Source organism: Mercenaria mercenaria, chromosome 5 (assembly GCF_021730395.1).
Source record: "Mercenaria mercenaria strain notata chromosome 5, MADL_Memer_1, whole genome shotgun sequence".
Classification (NCBI taxonomy): domain Eukaryota; kingdom Metazoa; phylum Mollusca; class Bivalvia; order Venerida; family Veneridae; genus Mercenaria; species Mercenaria mercenaria.
The window spans coordinates 65,676,735-65,696,901 of record NC_069365.1 but is presented as its reverse complement, the minus strand read 5'-3'; the positions used below and the strand labels follow the sequence as shown (position 1 = coordinate 65,696,901).

The 20,167-nt window shown below is 34.7% G+C and overlaps 1 protein-coding gene across 1 annotated transcript in view; it reads left to right on the top strand.

Moving 5' to 3' along the window:
- The window catches only part of LOC123557456 (large neutral amino acids transporter small subunit 1-like), a 48,932-nt gene extending 33,539 nt beyond the window's left edge, over positions 1-15,393 (top strand). The window contains exons 9-11 of the mRNA XM_053543777.1: positions 2,250-2,399; positions 3,751-3,928; positions 5,367-15,393. Coding sequence (XP_053399752.1) covers positions 2,250-2,399; positions 3,751-3,928; positions 5,367-5,443 — 405 coding nt within the window. The 3' untranslated portion in view covers positions 5,444-15,393. The remainder of the gene's footprint in view (positions 1-2,249; positions 2,400-3,750; positions 3,929-5,366) is intronic.
- The last annotated feature ends 4,774 nt before the right edge of the window (positions 15,394-20,167 follow it).

Genomic DNA, 20,167 nt, shown 5'->3' with positions numbered 1-20,167 from the left:
ATTTACCAATTTTGTTTTTGTTTACACCAGTTGGTGTTGTAAGTGGAAACTATTAGATGGTGTGTTCAATTTTATAAATAACCGATTGCAATCGAATATTTCCAAGGTGGTCGACTTTATCATCTGTCCGGGTTTATCATCAGTACCAGTAGGGAAAAACTTTGAAAATCTTCTTGTCCAAACCACAAATCCTAGGGCTTTGATACTTGTAATGTAGCATCATCTAGTGGTTCTCTACCAAGTTTGTTCAAATTACCCCCCTAGGGTCAAATATGGCCCCGCCCCGGGGGTCACATGGTTCATATAGACTTGTATAGGGAAAAGCTTTTAAAATCTTCTTGTCAATAACTACAAAATTCAAATTTGGACCACATGACTGTATATTTTTGAGTGGCAAGATGAACCTTGACATGAGTTGACCTTGATTTTGACCTAGTGACCTACTTTCACATTTCTGTAGCTACAGCCTTCAAATTTGGACCACATGCATAGTTTTGTGCACTGGAAAAATCTTTGACCTTGATTTTGACCTAGTGCCCTACTTTCAGATTTTTGAAGGGACAGGCGTCAAATTTGGACTATATGCATAATTCTGTGTTTTAAAATGAAAATTGACATTGATTTTGACCTAGTGGCCTACTTTAACATTTCTCAAGCTACAGCCTTCAAATTTGGACCACATGCATAGTTTTGTGTACCGAAAAAAACTTTGACATTGACCTAGTGACCTACTTTCACATTTTTGATGGTACAGTCTTCAAATTTGGACCACATGCATAATTTTGTGTTTCGAAATAAAATTTGACCTTGATTTTGACCTAGTGGCCTACTTTCACATTTTCTCAAGCTATACAGCCTTCAAATTTGGACCACATGCATAGTTTTGTGCACCAGAAAACACTTTGACCTTGACATTGACCTAGTGACCTACTTTCACATTTTTTGAAGGTACAGGCTTCAAATTGGACCACATGCATAGTTTCATGTTCGGAAATGAAATTTGACCTTGATTTTGACCTAGTGACCTACTTCCACATCTCTCAAGCTACAGCCTTCAAATTTTGACCACATGCATAGTTTTGTGTATCGAAAAAACTTTGAACTTGACATTGACCTAGTGATGTACTTTCACATTTTTAAAGGAACAGGCTTCAAATTTGGACCAGATGCATAGTTTTGTGTTCTGAAATGAAATTTGACCTTGATTTTGACCCACTGACCTACTTTCACTTTTCTCAAGCCGCAGCCTTCAAATTTGGACCACATGCATGGTTTTATGTACTGAAACAAACTTTGACCTTTACATTGACCTAGTGACCTTCTTTCACATTTTTTAAGGTACAAGCTTCAAATTTGGACCACTTGCATAGTTCTGTATTCTGAAATAAAATTTGACCTTGATTTTGACCTAGTGACTTACTTTTACATTTCTCAAGCTACAGCCTTCAAATTTGGACCACTTGCATAGTTTTGTGTACCGAAATGAAATTTGACCTTAAGATTGACCTAGTGACCTACTTTCACATTTCTGTAGCTACAGGCTTCAAATTTAGACCACATGCATAGGATTGTGTACCGAAACAAACTTTGACCTTGACATTGACCTAGTGACCTACATTCACATTTTTGAAGGTACAGGCTTCAAATTTTGACCACATGCATAGATTTGTGTTCTGAAGTGAAATTTGACCTTGATTTTGACCTAGGGACCTACTTACACATTTCTCAAGCTACAGCCTTCAAATTTGGACCACTTGCATAGTTTTGTGTACCAAATTAAACCTTGACCTTAAGATTGATCTAGTGACCTACTTTCACATTTCTCAAGCTACAGCTTTCGAATTTGGACCACATGCACAGTGTTGTGTACGGAAATGAAATTTGACCTTGAGCTAGTCAGTACACTCAAAAATGGCACATTGGTGGGTGCCAAGATCACTCTGTGATCTCTTGTTAACTCATAAGCTGTTGAATATGCTAGCGCACTGTTAAGGACAGCTCTTGTTTTTAGAAATGTACTTACCTGTTGACATATTGACACATATTACTTGTGTAGAAACATGATTAATGTTGTGCAGTTCAACTTCTTTATTTCTTCAAAAAAAAAAAAAACCAACATTTTATTAAGTTAAATCTTACGCATTATGTTCTTGAAATGGTCACTTGTTTAAACTATTTTAAAGGTCTAAACATATATATGTGTAGATTCATTTTACAGCCAGTGTAAATTTCCACATTTTATATTTCAGCTTACACTGACCCTGATTTTCCAGAACAGTGGAGACATATTTTACCTGATAGAGATGGAAGGTTTTGGATTTGCCTCCATTCTTGTAATGACATTTGCTAGTCAAGTTTACCTCAGGTTTAAGGAACCAGATTTGGAAAGACCAATCAAGGTATACTATACTTTAAAGAGAGGAACAGGAAAGGATTTATATTTTGATTTGAACCCTGTTTTAAATTGTAGGTGGAACAATGAAACCATTTAATAATTATGGGCATGAAATTATGTTTTTGGCAAAAATAGCTATTTCATGGGGATATAAAATTGTGTATTTCAATTGTTGAAGATAAAAGTTAACAATAATTTCAAATGTTAGCTTGGATTTATTTTGGTGTGATGGATGCAACCATGACGTCTACAAAAATGTCCCGCCACAAATATTGAAAACTTTAAGCATGTTAGCTAAATGAAAAATCATTGTCTGTAAACTGACTGATAGTAATACACCAAGTAAGATGTGAGTTAGTGATATAACATGCAAGTAAAGGCATACCTGTTTGACTGACTTTGTTAATACAAATGCTTTAGACACACCATCCAGAGGATAGAAGTATAATCATAGATGAATATTCATTAATTGACCTGAAGACACAGAGATAATGCTAACCTGGCTGTCCCCAAACCATGCATAGAATTCTTTCGTAATTCCCTATCGTACTCTGGACCTGTAATCTGGAATGCTATTCCAGCATATATTCGATATTCAGATACACTTCAAAAATTCAAGAACTCATACCTTCAGGCTGGAACCACCAATTTTAATATGTAATTTCATGGTTTAAGCTAAATTTTCTTAAGTTTGTAATATATGTGTATATATGCATGCCTTTGCTGTTTCTTTTATTATCTTGTTGTGTTTTATGCTACATTTGTTCATTATTAAACTATCTTTTCAGGTTTGTTTCTCAGCTGTATTGCTGTATATTTATCAATCATTACTGTTCTCTGATTTGTAAATTTTGTAATTAATCTTGGATCTTTTGTTTGATAATGCGGACCATATTGAAAATTGGTTAAACACCAAATATGTTACACACGTAAAATAAAGTCGTTATTATTATTATTATTATTATTATTATAAGACAAACTGTCTTTACTATATATTATCTTAAGGCATTTTGTTTCTGCTTCTGATTAAACCCACATGGCTTACAGAGGGTTGGTGGTCGACCGAGATATCCGCCTAAGCCTGAAATAATGCCTGAAAGGGTGTGAAGTTATACCTTGCAAAAGTGAAATGAAAAGAACTGATTCATGTGAAGAAGTTGTCAGTAACTTGCTGAAAAAAGATTTTAACAAACTCTGTGGGATAACTTAACGCTCATTATGTGCATGAAATGCTGTCAAACCAAGCATCATGCAGAACATAGTTTTCAAGTTAGGGACTACTTAAAACACTACATCTACATACAACAGAACTTTATAGTTTAAGAATGTATTGTTAAGTGTAGTATTTGTTGCAGGTGCCTATAGCATTACCAGCTGTATTGTGTTTGATTAGTTTTGCCATTGTGGTATTGACATTCTACCAAAAGCCACATGAGAGCTTTCTTGCCCTGGGCCTTGTTGCAGGAGGCATTGTGTTGTATTGTATAGGTGGAAAATGGCAGAACAAACCTAAGAGTATACAGGATAAGATTGGTAAGTGGGTTTTCCCAATAATGTTGTTCTGTAAGACCCAGGGAGCTAGGGGGATTTCACCTCCCATAATGTATGTTTTATTTTACAATTTTGAGATGTTCTTAGTAACTTCCATACTGTATGGAAATTTGAGCAGTTTTTAGCTCATCTGAATTTTGGGAAAAAAAGATGAGATATTGTAATCACTTGATCGGCGTCTGCGTCGGCTTTGTTAAGTTTTATGTTTAGGTCAGCTTTTCTCCTAAACTATCAAAGCTATTGCTTTAAAACTTGCAACACATGTTCAACATCAATAGTTGACTCTGTACAGCAAGAAACGTAACTATATCCTACTTTTTGCAAGAATATAGCCCCCTTTTGGACTTAGTTGGTTAAGTTTTATGCTTAGGTCAACTTTTCTCCTCAACTGTCAAAGCTATTGCTTTGAAACTTGCAACACTTGTTCACCATCAAAAGCTGACTCTGTATAGCAAGAAACGTAACTCCATCCTGCTTTTTGCAAGAATTATGGGCCCTTTTGGACTTAGTGTATCAAATTTCTTGTTTAAGTTTTGCAGTTAGGTCAATTTTTCTCCCTAACAGTCAAGGCTATTGCTTTAAAACTTGGAACACTTATTTCGCAATTAAAAGCTGACTCTGCACAGCAAGTACCATATCTCTACATTGCTTTTTGCTAGAATTATGGCTCCTTTTGGACTTAGAAAATTATCAAAGGTATTGCTTTAAAACTTGCAACACTTGCTCACCATCAAAAGCTGACTCTGTTCAGCAAGAAACATAACTCCATCCTGCTTTTTGCAAGAATTATGGGCCCTTTTGGACTTAGTTTATCAAATTTCTTGGTTAAGTTTTTCGTTTAGGTCAATTTTTCTCCTTAACAGTTAAAGCTATTGCTTTAAAACATTTGTCTCGCAATTAAAAGCTGACTGCACAGCAAGTACCATAACTCTACATTGCTTTTTGCAGGAATTATGGCTCCTTTTGGACTTAGAAAATTATGAGCAGGACAATATTTCTATTATACAGAGACAAAAAAATCAGATGAGCGTCTGCACCCGCAAGGCGGTGCTCTTTTTTAAAAAGTTTGTGTTCCCTTTTGATGAAAATTATTGTATTTTCATTTACCAAGAGATTTATGGATGACATTAGGGGAGGGCAGATTGCTAATGTTGTAAGAACTTGGGCCCAACCCATTTGCTTTTCAGTGTATCATAAATGTTTTTTTCTGTGTATATACATGTATATATAAGCAATAAAATATGATTAAACTATGGATGACATAAACTAGTTTGTGTTTTGGTGAAAAATAACAGGTAAATTCATACTGAATTGCATCCAAGAGTATGAATATTTCGTAGTATGGTCCTATGTCAAATTGTATACTTTTCAGAAATGTTTAAAAACACACATAAATATCCATGTTTTAACTTCCTTTCAGACTGGGTGAACAAGTTTATACAGAAGTTGTTACTGGTTGTTCCCCCTGCCAAGCCAGAAGACTTACAGTTTGAATAGAATCCATTCTCCATATCTGTATATTATAAAATCTTGGTTCTTTGGCTTCAGGAGCTTATAGGGTGTGGTTATGCTTAATGGATATCATTTTAAAAATGTTGTATGAAAACAGAGACCAGAGCATGAAAGAAATCCAAATAAGGTTGGTGTAATAAGTTGGTGTGTAATATGTTAACATTTAGTCATATAACTGTATTACACAGGCATATTAATGTAAGTATTTGATTTGGATTATTGGTCTAGACACAGGAACAGGCATATGAGCTTGTGTAATGAATTCTTTAGTGAAGTCAGCCAGTTTTGCATGCTTTAGAAGAACTTTGATGTTTTGGAAACAGATCCCAGTGTAAGGGAATGTTCTCTGAGGATTTGATAATATACACTTACTGAAATGCTTGTCAGTCAATAGCCAAAACTACTTGCCTGAGGTGTGAAGGTCCAAGGGTTAAAGAGTTTTGAATGTTGACAGGCAGGCAATATAAGTGTTTTATTACATGGCAGTGTAAGTGCATTTTAATGTTGTTTCTCTCAATTTTTATTTTTAATCCAACATACCAGTGGTATACTATAGATTGGTCAATATCACAAACTATGGACTGGTCAGTATCACAAACTATGGACAGACAATTTAAGGAGTCATGTAATGACGTTATTTCTTAAGTTGTTAGTTTGCTACCTCATTTTAATGTGGATGATTGTCGGTTACTGGCAGAGAACAAGTTTGAGTGGTGAGAGTGAAACAGTACGAAGTGTTTCTTTATACACATGTATATGCATTATATTACGTTTTCCTTCGCCTTTTTAATACCTAAAGAAAACAAGGAGAAAACACAAGATTTTTACAGTTGTGTGTGTGGCAGTATGTTAAATCCACATGTGATGCATGTAATTTGTAATGTAAAGATGCTTTTTAGGAGGTCTAGTTAGGTAGATAGTATAGTTAATTTTACTGCCGTTATGCACATTAAATGACAATTTTTACAGTTTAGCTATAACTAAGTCACAGATCTAGGGTATGATATACAGTCGAGACTGTTTTAAGAGACCGACTTTGGGAAGCAGCAAAAAAGGTCACATATGACAGGGAGTCTCTTAAAACAGTCTCACTTAACTGGATGACGTTGGTTTCATATATTTTTCCAGTTAAAGTACATGTATATCGGATACTTATATATAGACCTCTTTTAAGGTATGCGTGAAAAATGATTAAATTCTATTTCTTTAATTGCATATTGATAAAATATAAATTTCAAATAATTTGCATCATTCGTATGATGTTGATGAAACAAATATAAGCTCATGATCAGGCGAGAAAATAAAGGGGAGCAGTAAAATATAAATGTTCCATTAGAACTATTTTACACACTGAGGTTTATGATATTTATATTTTTGTGTATTAATGGTTCATTGACATTTATCCGTTTATTGACTGCATCTTTAATCCGTGTTTTCTTCGTCGTTTCCTGTTAAATACCGCCATCTTTTTGTTTCACCAGGAACATTGTTAATTTATGCACCGACTCCGAATTCTTCACCGCCTTTATACGCTGGTTTTCCCCAATCGAGCAATTCAAGTGCATTAACACGCTGTTCTAATGTCAAACAGTTCTTTTTTATGTTTTTCATCCGCCATTGTTTGTAAACAAGTAAGTTCTCGTCACAAACAACTTCACGCGAGATAACGAACGGTAACTCTATCGTGTAAAATCTTGCGAGGGAGCGTCTCAAAGTCGCTGAAAACGGTCTGATAATCGATTCAGGAGTCTGATTTCACAGTCGCTTGTCGCGTAAGGCAGGGGGTTGCTTAATTAAGACTCTTTTAATAGTAAATTGCGTCCGGAGCATAAAAAAGGGTCGCATATGACAGGGAGTCGCTAAATTCAGGGGGTCGTTAAGGCAGTCTCGACTGTACACCTAAAGCAGCTCATATATGACAGAACATTTCATTTATCACCAGAGACGATTGTCATGACTTGAATCTTCAAATAGGTCACTTCTAATCCAAAATTCTACATATGAAAAAATCTGCCATAGTTACATAGTATATTGATAAATTTTGATTTTTGTTTTAATGAGATTATATAGATGAAACTGCCTTGCTGTTATATAAATGAAACTGCCTTGGTTAAAAAACAGGGATTGGTGGAACCCAATCTCTGAGTACATTTGACTACAGACTTAGAATCCCTTAACAATGATAGGATGGGGGTAGTATTGTGGAAATGTTGCTGTGGGGCTTTGAAATAATTAGGGGCCTCCGTGGCCAAGTGGTAAGGGGCGTTGAATTCTAAATGTGAGGAAGCCATCAAGCTTCTGGAAAGTGGATTGTTCTACCTAGGTGGCCACCTATGATGAAATAATGAATGGGGGGGCACCTGGGGTCTTCCTCAATCGTCAAAGCTGGAAAGTGGCCATATGTCTATAATTGTGTTGGTGTGATGCTTAACCCAACAAAATTACATAAATTGAAATAATTGATGCTCCAGAGTTAGAAGTACTGTTCTAAACAGGGTTCAAGCTAGGTCCAAATTTGTCATGAATTGTCCGGAGTAAAACTGAAAAGTAAATTGTAGAATATAGGAGTTCATTTGAATTGAAAATTTAGTAGAAGTCAGTCTAACAATGGACCATTCTTCTAAAATTAATAGCTCTCAAAATATTTACTAAATCATGGAAAAAGACATATTTCTGCAGTAGTGCCATTTACCTGCTTGGTTTATTAACTATTTTGTTTAGAAAGCTTTCAAATGTTGAACAATTAAACTGTCAATGATATATTGGCTGGATATAAGTATGTTTGTGGTAACAAATTATTTTATACACCTCCACACTTCATGCGAAATTCTCACACGCAAGTACTCTGAAGTAGTTGGAGCTTAAACTATGTTTCCAGCATATAAGTGACATGTGGCATGTGACTATTTCTTAAGCCTGGCTTAGCTCACACCCAGTATACAGGATCTCCATTCAACAGATTTGTTCAAAGTAATCATAGCCTGTTGAAACTAAAAGATATTTCCCTCTAGAAAAATTTCAGCAGTTAGACAGCTGGATTAATTTTATTTCATTTTTGTTCTGTAAAAATATTGCATAATATAGACTTAGAGTAGACATTTAGTGTTGGCATTTAGTGCTATGATCTCTTTGCTGAATCTCAGTTTTTAATCATGTACATTTTTATTTTTGCAAATAAAGTAGTTTAGAAATTGAACTGATGTGCTTTTTAAAAATAATCATCCAATTGAAATTTTTGTAAATTTTCTGTTTTTTTTTTTTTTTTTTTTTTTTTTTTTATTTTTAGGGTGTATATAGAAGAGATTATCTATATCACATTGTATTCTTGTTTGATGAAAAATTTACCTGAATCTGTGTTTAGGATTTATTTTTGTGTATATGATGTAAAAAAAAACAAGTGAAAAATAAAATGAGAACGTCCTAAAATGAAGTTGCATTCTATCTAATATGGATGGACACTTACAGGTGAAGTTGAGTTCAAAATATATGTGTGTGAATTATAAGGTATAAATGTACAGGGTAATATATCATTTACACCATAATAGAAATAATTGGTTTTTGATGCCATTTCAATGAAATATTTAGAAACAATGGTGCTTTGATTGTGAACAAGAAACTTACATAAAAAAAATATATGTTACTTTTTATATTAACAAATAAAATCTTAATCTATTATTGAGGCCAGAGAGATTTACTTTAGGCTTGTTGTTTGATAGATGAAGTTCTATGTTCGAGGCTTTCTTATAATGGATGCAGTTTACTGTTTTGTTGACTGTTGTTAGACAGGGTTATTGTTTATTTACCATGTTGAATTTATTTATTACATCTTCAATTTTACCTTGTTGGTTTTATAAGAAAAAGATATTGCTAGTTGTTCTATTGAATTCTTGTTGATTTATTGCGTTGTATTTATGATATGCGAGTTCATTTGTTGTTTAAATGAACAAGCTTTTACTGCAATTCTATATTTTGTTAGCAGTAATGAAAATGAAACGAAAAGGATTTGTTATAGAACATTGAAATTATTCTAGGAGTTAATCTGAAAATGTAAGACATTTTGCTTTTAAAAAACTGAAGTACAGGTGCTTTAGACAGTGCTATCACTCTGTTTTACTATGCCTGTGGATACATAAGCTTTGTAGGGGCCTCCGTGGCTGAGTGGTTAATGTCGCTGACTGTAGGGGCCTCCGTGGCTGAGTGGTTAATGTCGCTGACTGTAGGGGCCTCCGTGGCTGAGTGGTTAATGTCGCTGACTGTAGGGGCCTCCGTGGCTGAGTGGTTAATGTCGCTGACTGTAGGGGCCTCCGTGGCTGAGTGGTTAATGTCGCTGACTGTAGGGGCCTCCGTGGCTGAGTGGTTAATGTCGCTGACTGTAGGGGCCTCCGTGGCTGAGTGGTTAATGTCGCTGACGGCGAATCACTTGACCCTCACCAGTGTGGGTTGGAACCTCAGTTGGGACATTAAATTCTTCATGTGAGGAAACCATCCAGCTGGTTTACTGTTGGTCGGCGGTTCTGCCCAATGCCCGCCTGTGATTAAATAATGCACAGATGGGCATTTGGGGGTCTTACTTCACAATCAAAGCTGAAAAATCGCTATCTGACCAATTTGTTGGTGCGACATTTAATCCAACAAAAAAAATAAAATTTGTCTTGGAGAAACTTACAGTCAAGTGCCTAATACAAATAGAATACTGTATCAGTATGCTGCATTATATATGTTTTCTGTGTTTTATTTCTACCATTATATATGTACTTGTTTTATTTGACATTGTATGTTTATGACAATAATTTTTGCCTTAAGTGTTTTATGTATTTATAAATGTAAACTTTGTTTAATTTGAATTGTTTGGTGTTTATGTTTGAAACTTGGTGTAAGGTTTGGGGTACTGGGTGTGTTATGGAGGTGCTGAGTTTTCTGTTTTTTGTTGCCGCAGAGTGGTATTTTCGTACCAAGTAACAATATAATTTCACACAGCGGAGGTATTTTTGCATAACGATATTTTTTTATGAGATGGATTGAGATTTTTATGGAATACTTTTGTCAACAGATGAATGGCACAACATAAGTAAGGAAGTACGGCAGTATTTTGAGTTGTTGACTTGAAGTGAATATGTTACTGGTTTGTGTGTGTTCTGTTCTTGCTTTCGTATATCTATTGGCAGCTAATGTTTAGGTTTAAATGTTATTGTTTATCTGCATTTGATATAACAGGCAATAAATGGAATAAAGTCTGATAAATAGGAAAATATTGCAAGATAAAAGGGGTAAAAAACCTCTGTATTGAATGTGTAATTTTTCTGGTGGGATGTTCAGATTTATTATTTAATGACACATCACTCTAACCAGTCTTCTATATAACTTTTAGCCTGCTGACACATCACTCTAACCTGTCTTCTATATAACCTTTAGCCTGCTGGCACATCACTCTAACCTGTCTTCTATATAACCTTTAGCCTGCTGGTGGATCACTCTAACCTGTCTTCTATGTAATCTTCAGCCTGCTGACACATCACTCTAACCTGTCTTCTATGTAATGGTATACAGGCAGAGAACAATCAGTAGTTAGTAATTGTTTTATATCATTTTGGCATTAAATATTGATACCTCAGGTCTCTTCCATATATTTAGTAGATTTTGCATAGAGGACAACATCTTAGAGAAATAGTATTGTCAAATACATGTATTATGTTATTATACTGCCTGCACTGTTACTTGGTCAGTATATAATGACACTTTATTTAGATTTTGGGCATCAGTTAGAAGATACATGTTCCATTGTTGCGAAACTGCCCATTTATGTTGTTGAGTTAAATTATGTTTGTTTAAAAAAGCAACAAAAAACAGTCTTCAGTAGGCAAAAATTGAAAGAAAATGAATTGCTTGTAGTACATTTTAGTTGTATACAGGAAGAGCAGGTCTAATTGTCTAGTAGTTTTACAGTGTATACTAAACTGGTGTTGATGTAGAATGATTCTTGACTACTGTTGGACTTAAACCCAAGCATCTGTGTTTAGATACCAGCATTTTATTTACTGGATGACCATCCCCCTTTCAGACACACACTCACCAGTTCAATAAATATTTATTGTGGCATTAGCAACAGAAATTTTGCATTTAGAAAAATTATCAAAACTCATCCATTTTTTTTTCCAGAATTGTTGCTCATTTTTACAGAGAAGTTTAATCATTGCTGAGATAGTTCAAATATGATGTGTGTCATTTGTTTGAAAGATACTGTTTGTTTGATTGTTTCAGTTCATTATTGGTAAAACATGACATTTACCTAGTGTTTTTGCATCTCGAAAATAGAATCTTGTGTCCATTTTGTATGATATTTTCAGTTTCACTTGTAAATACACATTTACCATTTCATGTATAAAACTGGGACAATAATAGAGAAGGTCAAGGTTTTTGTGAAATATACATATTGTACAGTACACATAGATGCAAATGAAAGAAAAAATGCCATGTTGTAATTAAAAACATAAAGATAAAATTCAGTAAACTGAAGATTTCACATGTAAACAATATGGTAAGGGTAGATATTTTGTTTTTAAATATGTAGCTAAATTATCTTTATACTACATGATTTATGTGTGTTATGTATATAGTGATTTACTCTTTAAGAGATTTCCATATTGTGATTTATTAACAAAACCGTTTAAAACTACTTGTCCCACAGAGAGAACATTTTGTGTTCTCACTATAATATTATAATGTACTGTGTTATGTTAAGGATATACATTTATTTTTCTAAAATAGAATTATCTTGAGTGCTTGACTTCTTATTTTGAGTTAATAACTTACCTGTGTCACTAACACAAACAACTATCTCTGGTATGTACTGTTTGTCCCATATTATGATGCACGTTCTGCGTCTGAAATATGCCTTGAATACTCAAAATAATATAGTAAGCTTGTGTTGGGGGCACCCATGGCTGAGTGGATAATTACTTCAAATCACTTACCTCTCACCGAGTGGGATTGAGTGTCACCTGTGGGTGTTGACTTTTTTGTTTGAGGAAGCTTGCTTACAGAATGCTGAAGGTCTTCTCCCTCCCCCTTTATGAAATAATGCACAGAGAAGGGCAAGCGGGTTCTTCTTCCACCACCGATAGCTGGAAAGTTACTATAATGGTCAACAGAAATGAAACTTATTGGTAAATACATGAATAGAATCTATTTACTGTTTCTTCTGTAATATTGTAACCTTTTTGCTAAACATTAAAAAAAGCAAAGTAATACAGAAATATTCAGAATATTTTGATTTTGGGAGAACAAGCTACTTTGATCAAGAGACAGGTGCATATAGTCCATGTGCAAATTATTTTGAACTTACTGTAATGCTACCATCTTTGACTCGGAAAACCTGAAGGTACGCTTTATGCTAGTGGTCAAGAGGTGTAATGATATACATTTCTTATGTTTTTAGTAAATTAAAGATAAAACGAGTCTAGTTTTATTTATGGTTTAGTAATTGCTGTCCAGCCTGCTTCTTATATTTTGTATCAAACATGATTATTTTGTGTAGCACTCTTGCCTTGGAAGTCTTCAAACGTATTGATATATTTTCCAAAAACATTATCATGGTAATAGCCATACTATTTTGCCATTAAATCATGTACAAATTTAGCAGGAACCATAACTTTCAATGGTCACTGTATATATTCATTTCCATTTATCTGTATTAAAGAAACGTATTTCTCAGTTTGTGAGTGTTCCTTAATGTTTGTTTTAATATGTTTGTTTTACTTGTAAAAATGAAAGTTTGATTGTTATTTTATTGACATATGAAATGAGTTATTTGTGCTAACTTACTTTCAGAATATCTTATAGGATTTTAATATATCTAAGGTAGAAAATTGATTCACCAAATCTAGATGTATGTCATTAAAACAGTCTTGTTATCCTTATTTCTGATATCGAACATTGCAGAAAACAGAGCAAGTTAGGGATAGCTCTAAATAGGTATTCAATAGAAAGATTAAATATACCAGGTTAATTGATAGTCTTTTATATTTTAAATGTTGAGATTTCATGTTTACATATTTCTATATAAAAACGTCTTACACGAAGAAAAATTAAACATTGAAATTGGAATAAAATTAATGTGTACATGTTTACACAACAACTTGAGGGGATTTTGTGTCCAAATGGTTAAGGTCATTGACTTGAAATCACTTGCCCCTCTCCGGTGTGGGTTTGAAACCTTGCTTGGGGTGTGGAATTCTTCATGTGAGGAAGCCATCCAGCTGGCTTATGGAAGATCTGCCTAGGTGTCAATCCCTGCCTGAAACAATGCAAGGAGGGGCAACTGGGAGCTTCTAAAAAGTAGCGCACCAACAAATTTTGGCTTGATTTTTTTCAATTGGGTGAGCGCAGGCCAAAAACAAAAAATTGTTCGTGTGTTTCTGAAAATATACGAGTGGCAAATCCGATGAACAACTTTTTAATTTGGTGAGGCCTTAAGACATTAAGGTGTCTCCTTAGGACACACTAAGGACTGATGGGATACCTTGCTTTAACCTGATATTTCTCCACATTTCCAAAGAAATAAAATACCATGTAGCATACCAAAATTAAGGGGAAAGATTAAGCTATACCATTGTACTATTTGGAAAAGATCTTATGCATCAAGATTCTGTTAATATAGCAAAATATGTAAAACTTGATTGTTATTTTCAAATAGATTCAACACTCAGTACTTCAGATGAGCTAAAATTTTGTGTTCAATATAGGAGTCTCATAAATTACCAAAGAGTATCACATTTTTTTTCTAACTTGCCAGAAAAGAGATTTACACCGATACCAGTTATATTTGGGTATCTGTTTCCTTTCCCACTGAATTAGTAGTGATATAATTCATAAATGGGTAATTTTTTTACAGAACTGATATACATTTATACATTTATACACTTACAAGAAACAGACTGTTTTTGTGCAATATCCTTGTAACTTTGAATCACTTCAAACACTTCACCAAGATGTGAATTTCTGTTTGGAGAAAAAAAAAAAAATGGATTTTATAAACTGTACCCTTAGGCCCCTCATTCATCAAAAACAAAACATCCTTTATTTTTCTGCCAACAAACCAAAGTGCTTCAAAACCACATTATTCATGATTTACACACAAAAATAATAAGGCATTTTGACCAGGAAAACCAGTCAGAATTGTTGATATTTACCTGGTGAAAATCAGTCATATAATTTTGGTTACATAATAAAATCCCATTAACCTGCTTCTAGAGCCTTGAATGACCACATTGTCATTATTCAGATTCAATGCAAAGTAGTTGGTTGGAGAATTACCATAACTAAATTTATAGCCTGGCTGTTATCAGGTGTTACTATATTAAAACACATGTCAAATATCTATTGCTTATCAAGCAAAGTCAAATAAATGTTCTATATTCAATTTTTTTTAATCTGATAGAGGAAGATATTATGAATTTATATAAGACCAAAAATGTTCAGAATGCCATTTCACTTCTTAGTGTGTTGTTATAATCAGTTTCAGTTTATCAGATGGCTTTGTGCAAGTAATTATTACCTGGGCAATTTACTGCATGTATACATATGCAAATTGAACTACTGCCTTTTATGTTACTGTCATTTTAAATGTTTCTAGAAATCATCTGGCATAGAACTGAATAAGTAAGAAAAATCTACAGCATGATCTTTGTGCTACATATTTGAGACTGTATTGTCATCTTTCTTTAGTAATTACTAAAGTTCTGTTAACAGTTATGTGCATGGTCTTTTGTTTGTTTGGAAATAAGATTATATTAAATTTGCTGTTTTGTAAAATCTATGTTTAGGTTGCTGGTACATGTTGTAATGTTCTTTCACCAACATCTGTTTTGTTCGACATATCATTTTGCATTTTCTGTAGTGTTCTGACTTTATGTGTGAAGTAAAAGCCAAAAATTGTACCGTTTGTTTTCTTGTTATTTGACTAGAACTACGAGATGTGATAATACTTGGTATGTTTCCATTTGAGGTTGGCTATACGAATTATATGAAGGGCTGTCCTACTCGTGCCGCTGTCTACATCTACACTTTGGGTTGAAGTTTTGATGCACTTTCACTTTATCTTTGTTGTTAGTGATGGATTTGCTTCGAACTTAAAAAGCTATTCCTCATCATTACTCACATATGACATAAGAGCCTTAACTCCCACACTAATATTTCATGAATTATCCCCCTTTTTACATAGAATTTAAGGTTAAAGCTTCTGTGAATTTTCACTCTATCCCTGTTATTACTGAACGGATTTGATCCAGATATTAAAATTGTTCTTCCAAATCATCATGCACATCATATGACACAAGGTCTGTAATCTGGCACCAAATTTATCTGAATTATGTCCCCTTTTCTTATTTTTTTGTGCCCCCCCATGAGTGGTGGGGGCATATAGATTTGGTCTTGTCCGTGCGTCCGTCCGTCTGTGTGTCCGTCCGTCCGAAGTTCGTGACGCGCCTAGCTCGAAAAGTGTTTGATATAAATTGATGAAACCTTGCATGAGTCTTTATCATGATATGAACTTGCGCACCTCCTATTTTTCGTCTGGCTCCGCCCCCTATTTTCAGAGTTATGGCCCCTGAAATAGTAAAAAATGCACATTTTTACCTTGTGACACGCCTAGCTCAAAAAGTATTTGATATAGATTCATGAAACCTTGCATGAGTCTTAATCATGATATGAACTTGCGCACCTCCTATTTTTCGTCTGGCTCCGCCCCCTATTTTCAGAGTTATGGCCCCTGAAATAGTCAAAAATGCACATTTTTACCTTGTGACACGCCTAGCTCAAAAAGTATTTGATATAAATTCATGAAACATTGCATGAGTCTTAATCATGATATGAACTTGTGCACCTCCTATTTTTCGTCTGACTCCACCCCCTATTTTCAGAGTTATGGCCCCTGAAATAGTCAAAAATGCACATTTTCACCTTGTGACATGCCTAGCTCAAAAAGTATTTGATATAGATTCATGAAACCTTGCATGAGTCTTAATCATGATATGAACTTGTGCACCTCCTATTTTTTATCTGACTCCGCCCCCTATTTTCAGAGTAATGGCCCCTGAAGTTGTCAAAAATGCACGTTTTCACCTTGTGACATGCCTAGCTCAAAAAGTATTTGATATAATATCACGAAACCTTGCATGAGTCTTAATCATGATATGAATTTGCGCACCTCCTATTTTTCATTTGGGTCCGCCCCCTATTTTTAGAGTTATGGCCCCTGAAATAGTCAAAAATGTACATTTTCACTTTGTGACGCACCTAGCTCAAAAAGTATTTAATATAAATGGTTGAAAACTTGCATAAGTCTTAATCATGATATAAACTTGCACACCTCTAATTTTTTGGCTGGCTCCACCCCCTATTTTTAAAGTTATGGCCCCTGAAATAGCAAAAAAATGCACTTTTTCACCTAATTATGTGCCTAGCTCAAAAAGTATTTGATGTAAATTCAGAAAACCTTGCTGGAGTCTTTATCGTGATGTGACCTTGCACACTTGGCATTCTTCTTAAGAATCTTAGCTCTTATTACAGAGTTATGGCCCTTGAAGTAGCCAAAATAGTGGATTCTTTGTTTGTGATGCACATAGCTCAAAAAGTATATGGCCTAGAATAATGAATCCTTTTCATAAAATGTTTGTTGAGGCTATACCCTCAAACTGAGACTACACACATTTGAATTATTGCCCCTTATTTGTGAGAAATGTACCAGTGGGGGCACACCCTGTGTCCTACAGACACATTCTAGTTTCAGGTTAATTTTGTTGCATTTCGCTATAGCTTGGTTTACAGTGCAGATTTGATTCAAACTTAAAACAGTTGTTCCTTATTATCACCCACATATGACACTAGGGCAATAGCTGTTGCAATAATTCATGAATTATGTCCCCTTTTTCTTTTTACTTAGAATTTCAGGTTAATTTCTGTACACTTCCACTATATCTTTGTAATCGCCTGATAGATTTGATTCAAACTTAAAAACAGTTGTTCAACATTATTAGCCATAAGAATGACTGATGGTGCATTACCTTACCTTCTATGAATTATATCCCTTTTATACTTAGTTCACTCAATGAGGGATGTATTGAGATTGTAATAAGCCATGGCTTAATTCTAGTACACTCGAAACCTTTTATGACGCATTTGGTGTAACGCTGTACGCTTTTGGCTCCTGAATTTTTAAAAAAAAAATGCACTTGTGGAAGTAATTTATTCAAAAACTAGAACTGTAGTTCAGTTTTCAGTTTAAACAATTAAAACAATTCATCATCTTTAGATAAACATTTGAAAACTAAAAAAAAAATTGATAACAGTATTAAATAGAGTGTGTATATTTTTACGGGCTGTAATGAAATGTATATCAGTGTTGTTATTTTGTTGTTTTTAGCTCGACTATTCGAAGAATAAGTAGAGCTATCCTACTCACCACGGCGTCGGCGTCGGCGTCACACCCTGGTTAAGTTTTTCGTACCAGTCCACATTTTGACAAAGTCTTTTGAGATAAAGCTTTGAAACTTTCAACACTTGTTTACCATCACCATGTCCAGTTATAGGCAAGAGTACATAACTCTGTCAAGCATTTTGACTGAATTATGGCCCCTTTTGACTTAGAAATCTTGGTTAAGTTTTTCGTACCAGTTCATATTTTGACAAAGTCTTTTGAGATAAAGCTTTGAAACTTTCAACACTTGTTTACCATCACCATGTTCAGTTGTAGGCAAGAGTACATAACTCCATCAAGCATTTTGGTTGAATTATGGCCCCTTTTTGACTTAGAAATCTTGGTTAAGTTTTTCGTACCAGTCCACATTTTGACAAAGTCTTTTGAGATAAAGCTTTGAAACTTTCAACACTTGTTTACCATCACAATGTCCAGTTGTAGGCAAGAGTACATAACTCCATCAAGCATTTTGACTGAATTATGGCCCCTTTTGACTTAGAAATCTTGGTTAAGTTTTTCGTACCAGTTTATATTTTGTGTAAAGTGTTTGACATATGGCTTTGAAACTTTTATATCTTGTTCAGTATAATAGTCTCTATCAATAGGCAAGAGTACGTAACTCTCTCATCTTTTTTGGCTGAATTATGGCCCTTTTTGAACTTGGAAATTGGTTCTGTTTTGTAAATGTCCATGTTTTGTCAAGACTATTTGACATATGGCTTTTAAACTTTAAACACTTGTTTATCATTATGATTTCCATCTGTAGGCAAGAGTACATAACTCTGACAATTATTTTGACTGAATTATGGCCCTTTTTGGACTTTGAAATTTGTTCAGTTTTTCTTACAAGTCAGCGTTTTGTCAAAACTGTTTGAACTGTGGCTTTGAAACTTTTAACACTAGTTTATCAACATGATTTCCATCTGTAGGCAAGAGTACATAACTCTGTCAACTATTTTGACTGAATTATGGCCCATTTTGGACTTAGAAATTAGTTAAATTTTTCATATAAGTCCATGTTTTGCCTAACATATAACTTAACATATTTGCCATCATGGTCACACATTGCCATTTAGTGCAAGACTAATCGAAATCCACAAATATAGGAACATTTTTTGTTTAATCCATTTTTTTGTTTAGTCTGAAAATCTATGGAAATATTTTGACAATCAATTCTTCAATCAATTCTTCGAATAGTCGAGCGCGCTGTCATCCGACAGCTCTTGTTTAGCTCACCTGTCACAAAGTGACAAGGTGAGCTTTTGTGATCGCGCGGCGTCCGTCGTCCGTCCGTGCGTGCGTGCGTCCGTGCGTCCGTAAACTTTTGCTTGTGACCACTCTAGAGGTCACATTTTTCATGGGATCTTTATGAAAGTTGGTCAGAATGTTCACCTTGATGATATCTAGGTCAAGTTCGAAACTGGGTCACGCGCCGTCAAAAACTAGGTCAGTAGGTCTAAAAATAGAAAAACCTTGTGACCTCTCTAGAGGCCATATATTTTACAAGAGCTTCATGAAAATTGGTCAGAACGTTCACCTTGATGATATCTAGGTCAAGTTCGAAGCTGGGTAACGTGCCTTCAAAAACTAGGTCAGTAGGTCAAATAATGAAAAAAAACCTTGTGACCTCTCTAGAGGCCATATTTTTCATGGGATCTTTATGAAAGTTGGTCTGAATGTTCATCTTGATGATATCTAGGTCAAGTCCGAAACTGGGTCACGTGCGGTCAAAAACTAGGTCAGTAGGTCTAAAAATAGAAAAACCTTGTGACCTCTCTAGAGGCCATATATTTCAAGAGATCTTCATGAAAATGGGTCAGAATGTTCACCTTGATGATATCTAGGTCAGGTTCGAAAGTGGGTCACGTGCCTTCAAAAACTAGGTCAGTAGGTCTAAAAATAGAAAAACCTTGTGACCTTTCTAGAGGCCATATATTTCACAAGATCTTCATGAAAATTAATCAGAACGTTCACCTTGATGATATCTAGGTCAAGTTCGAAACTGGGTCACGTGCCATCAAAAACTAGGTCAGTAGGTCAAATAATAGAAAAACCTTGTGACCTCTCTAAAGGCCATATTTTTCATGGGATCTGTATGAAAGTTGGTCTGAATGTTCATCTTGATGATATCTAGGTCAAGTTCGAAACTGGGTCACGTTCGGTCAAAAGCTAGGTCAGTAGGTCTAAAAATAGAAAAACCTTGTGACCTCTCTAGAGGCCATATATTTCATGAAATC